This window comes from Malania oleifera, chromosome 12 (genome assembly GCF_029873635.1).
Source record: "Malania oleifera isolate guangnan ecotype guangnan chromosome 12, ASM2987363v1, whole genome shotgun sequence".
Taxonomy (NCBI): domain Eukaryota; kingdom Viridiplantae; phylum Streptophyta; class Magnoliopsida; order Santalales; family Ximeniaceae; genus Malania; species Malania oleifera.
This window is the reverse complement of record NC_080428.1, coordinates 76965103-76970241: the sequence shown is the minus strand read 5'-3', so window position 1 is coordinate 76970241 and position 5139 is coordinate 76965103. Positions and strand designations below refer to the sequence as shown.

Sequence of the window (5139 nt, the reverse complement as noted above, 5' to 3'; positions counted from 1 at the left end):
CATGTTTGTTATATTTACTAAATGTAACTAATGTATTATAATTTTTACTCCTAAAAAAATAAGTACTCTACAAGCCAAACATAACCTAATAGAATTATATATGCATTTGTAAGCATGAGACACTTGCATCCATCCAGAATTTGTCATTTGCGATGCCAAAATTTTCCCTACTATATTTGTTATATATGCATAAAATTTGAAAATTCTCTAATATTGTGGGGCCAAAAATAAGTTAAAACTCAAAACGAACAATGGGATACCTTCACCAAGAAATGAAAAAAATAAATTTTAAAAGAATATTTTAAAAATAAAAATTATAAAAAAATTCACCATGAAATACAAAAAAAATATATAAAAGGCATACTTAAAAAATAAAAATCACAAAAAAATTGACTGTATAATTGATTGAGTGTTTTCTCTTTGAAAATGACTGCCCGTTGACGTTTATTGAGAGTGCTACATATATTCGTAGGTATAACATAATTGATTATTTAACAATTTCAAAAAAGTGAAAATTTGTCGAGAAATATTTCGAAACATATTAGCTTATTTTGGAACTTTTGTAGCGAAAAATATTTAAGTTGCATCTATTTGTGCTAATTTTTGTAGTGAATATATATAATTAATATATGTACCGTTTTGAAACTATTATAGTACAATTATTTTAATCTCAAAATTTATTTTAATTTTGATTATTTGAGTATTTGATTGAACTAATGTAATGATAATAAGTATAAATAACAGTTAAGATTTTAATACCTCCCAAAAAAAATAATTACGTACAAGTAGTTAACTATAGCTTCGCTTGCAAGTACAAGTGATGCTTTTGCATGGGTTTTGTATTTAAAAATAGAGCTCCCTCCTCACCCTCAGTGTATGAAAATGCTCCATCTCCTTAGTTGTATTTTTATTTTTAATTAAAATATTAGAGGAATTTTACCCAAAAGAGAAAACTTCTATGTGTAAGACTATATTTTAATGGAACAATTTTTCGATAAAAGAAACATGACCATCTAAATTGAAAGTTGAAGTAGAAGAGAAATCAAAGTTTTAGGTGACAATTTTATTTTTTAAAAATCATTTTAGTTAATTTTTTATATGATGATGCAAAACCATAATAATATATATATATATATATATATATATATATATATATGCATTTTAAAATCTTAAGAAACAATTTAGGCGATAAAAAATAAAGGGTGACGAGTGATTACGTTTATTTCAAAAAAAATATTATGTTCATCAAATAAATTTGCCTACTAAGCAATAAGAGACAGAAGAAATGAGAGCCAATGCAACCTCATAAGAATGAAAGAAGCTGATTAAGGTTGATGAAACTGTTTCATTTTCATTCAAATCAAGCACCACAATACTATTCACACTTGCTGGTTTCATTCATACCTACAAGTGACACAGGACACTTCTTTTCTTCGATTCTTTTGGCCACAGCAATAGTAGAGCAACCCCCATCTCACTAGGAGGGAAGAGCCAACACACAACTAGACGACTTCAACCTCATACACTGTACAGGAAGTACTTCAAATATTGCAGTGTGAACGAAAATGGCCAAGGAAAGAAACCCTAATTCTAAGAGAGGAGAATATTACAGTTTGGACTCTTTATCAGTGAGGGGCATGTGCCCTGAGGCAAGACCTTGGAAGGGTTGCCGAAAGATTGTTTATTTAGGGTAGGGGCTTTGTCAGGGGAGGCTAGTGGCCATACAATTAACAAGGTTGAATTCTTGCCAATATTTCGTTATGCTCCTAACAGAATCAGCCAACACAGAGACACCTCCTCCCACTGACATCTGAATGAAATGAATTCAAAGCAAGTTTTGGCTTTTAATGATTCAGACAGGATAAATCTCTATCCTACGGTATTAACCATTTCCTCACACAGATGGGCCTCTTTCGTTGTTTGGGAGATGTTAGAGTTGCTCATTGCTCAAGCTCACCAAAAGCACTTCCAATCAATTTGCCAGAGACTACTGCAAAGAGTTGGGCATATGCAGAACATAAAAATTCAAGTTCCATAGAACTTTTACTTGATAGTAGCATACTTCATCAGTTCACACAGTTCACAGTTCACTGGACAAACACTTCCACTGGGAGATTTTCATAACATTACATGGACTTCCTACATGCATTCATGTTTCCTTCACAAAAACTCTTATTTAGATAATCAGAAGCAAATCACACATAGCATTCAGGACATAAGAGCAAGATACCATCTCAAGCTCTACGGCACACATCTCCATCACAGGTCAATCCTTCCTTTCCCTTTCCAGGCCCATGATCATCTTGTGATGACTTATCGGTCTTCAGGGCACATTTTGGGTGGAGATCGAAGTCACACTCCTTGCAGTAGAAAGACCAACCATTTCCCATTTCATGACATCCGTCACACCCATAATTCATACGACGAACTCGAGTTAGCTCATGCTGAGCATGAAGCTCATGTTTCACTTTCTCAGGCCACCCCTTTGCCATTTCCTCAACCTGCTCCTCCAGATACCTCAAACGCTCCTCAGTGAATGGATAAGCATCTGCCCCATAAGTCATTAAGAGATTTCGGGCTTCCTTAGTGACTGTACGGCCACTAGCCCCAATGGCTATAGCTGCAGGAATGCCTCCGATTTTGAATCTGCGTTGCAGGGATGGCCCTCTCACATCACCAAATGGGAGAGCTAACCAAGGCATGGTCGAAAAGAATTCATCAAAAGAGGATTGATCATGGTCACTTGAGATAAAAATTACTTCAAATGCCTCATTCTTTGCCTTGATATCCTGGTAGGCTTTAACAAGTTTAGGCAGAAATGCACGGCATGGAGGGCACCAGTGAGCTGAGAAATAAAGGAGAATGTTCTTCCCAACAAGTTCAGACACAGGGACCTGACCAATGACAAAACATGGATATCAGTAAACTTCAATCATCCACAGAAATCACCTAAACAACCAAAACATCTATTCAGATAAAGAATTGACTGATCACAAAAGCAGTTAGAAAATTCAATTCTATACTAATAAAAAAATTCTTACCTTGGAACCACCCTTAATCACAAAATCAAGTTCCCCAGAGACCAAAATTGACTCGAGTGTCTGTGCTTCCAGTTTTGCTTTCTCGATCTCAGCAAGCTCAGCAAGCTTCTCTGGTGTAAAAGGGTAAGCTTCAATACCATGATCTTCAATGAGTTCAGCCACATTGGGATTTAGAGTTTTCCCATCTGGCCCAATTACAACTAGTGTAGGAAGAGTTCTAAGTTCGAAATATCGTATGAGCTTGTCACAACTTTTGTCCTTAAAAGGCAATGCCACCCACGGCATGGTTTCAAACCCTTCCTTAAAATGTTCCTCTTCATGGTCCAGAGATATTAAGACAATCTCTAAGTTCTCGCCTCTCTCCTTGAGTTTATTATAAACCTCCACAAGCTTTGAAGTGAATTCGAGGCACATCCCATGAGCATGCACAGAAAAATACAACCCAACCATTTTCCCTTCAAGCTCCGAAACCGGAATCTGATGTGCTAACGATCATTAATAATATGTGATTACAAAACAAAGTAAACAAACAACTATTCTAGAGCAAAGAAAGCAACTAAAATGCAAATTTTTACCTTCTTTCCATCATTCGAAATCACGAAATCGCGTGACCTAGAAACCAAGATAGAGCTCAAGGATTGTTCCTTCTTAGCTGCCTCTTCCTGCTCTCTCAAGAGATCAATGCTTTCTGGGGTAAATGGAAAACCCTCAACTCCATAGTCCCTGATGATTCCAACTCCCTGAGCAGTTGAAACATGTCCACTCTCATCAAGAATCACAAGATGAGGGATTCCCCTCACTTTGAACAATTCCTTCAGGCGTTTTCGGGTATCTGAATCCGAATAAGGAATAGCAAGCCATGGCATTTTGGAGAAATATCCATTGAACGATTCATCATCTCTATCAGATGAAATGAAAACTACTTCGAAATTGCCTTTTGCAGACAGCTCTTCGTAGACTTCAGCCAAAATTGGGGTGAAATTTCGACATGGGCCACACCATGATCCGGAGAAATACAACCCCACGATCTTCCCAACCAAGCAATTGATTTTAACCTGCAGAAATCAAACAATGGGCATCTCTCTTTTCAAGTTCTAAATCATTCAAACTCAAATTCATTTTCCAGATTCAGAGAGGACGAGAGTGAGTACCTGATCGCCGGTGTTGCGCACCACAAAGTCCCTCTGGTCGGCGGAGAGGAGCGCGATGAGGTCATGGGAAACGCCATTGACGTCGCCGTTGGCCATCTCTGTCTTCCACCGTCCCACTAGAATATCCAGAACACAATAACTCGCGTGGTTTCTACATCCATAGAAATAGAACCACAGAGCCTTCTTCGCGGATTCCCCTGTCGCAATCTCTTTTTTGTCTGTTTTCTTTTCGTCAAGGATTATTAAAAAAGCAGACCTTAGTGAAGAAGAAAAGACTTGGAGTCAAGTGTGGTTGGAGTTTTTTTCCGGATTATCTTTTTTTTTTTTTTTTTAAATATATTAAATAATACCTCTTTCTGGGAAATATTTCTCAGAATAACTCTAACGCAATCTCGCTATTTCAAGTAGAGAGATTTATTTTTAACTGAGGGGCTCGTGCTGACACGTGACAAATCTCGCCACTTGGAGTAGCGAGATTTTCTTGGGATACTTATTGCTTTGCCAACCACCTTTTGACGTGTGGTAAATCTCGCTACTCCAAGTAGTGAGATTTTTTTCGGATAATTAATACTCTGCCAACCGCCTTTTGACTCGCAAGTAGCGAGATTTACTTCGGATTTGAAATGACCATTCACTCGGCTATCGATGCGTGGCAAATCTCGCTACTTGGAGTAGCGAGATTTGCTTCAGAATAACCTCGCCCGTTCTTCCTCCTTTCTTGCACGAACAGACAATACCTTTGCTGCAGAGCTGAGCGCAGGTTACCGTTGAAGGAGACTCCGGAGCGCTCAGGTGACCGTTGCGGGCTTCAAATCGAGAGTTATATAAGAACGAGATGGGGTAAGTTATGTTTTCCATGTTCGGTGCATAGATTTTTAAATTATTTTCATTTCATCCAAAACTTTGATAAGCGGAGAGAGAGAGTTTGTGATTTGTGTTGAAAGATT

General features: G+C 37.5%; 1 protein-coding gene across 1 annotated transcript; it reads right to left on the bottom strand.

Annotated features, from left to right (window-relative positions):
- Positions 1-2009: 2009 nt before the first annotated feature.
- Positions 2010-4466, bottom strand: LOC131144419 (probable nucleoredoxin 1). Its single transcript, XM_058093056.1, has 4 exons — positions 4193-4466; positions 3617-4096; positions 3042-3518; positions 2010-2894 (listed from the first exon to the last, which is right to left on the bottom strand). The coding sequence occupies exons 1-4, from the start codon at positions 4286-4288 to the stop codon at positions 2235-2237; spliced, it is 1713 nt and encodes a 570-aa protein (XP_057949039.1). The 5' UTR covers positions 4289-4466; the 3' UTR covers positions 2010-2234.
- Between the last annotated feature and the right edge of the window lie 673 nt (positions 4467-5139).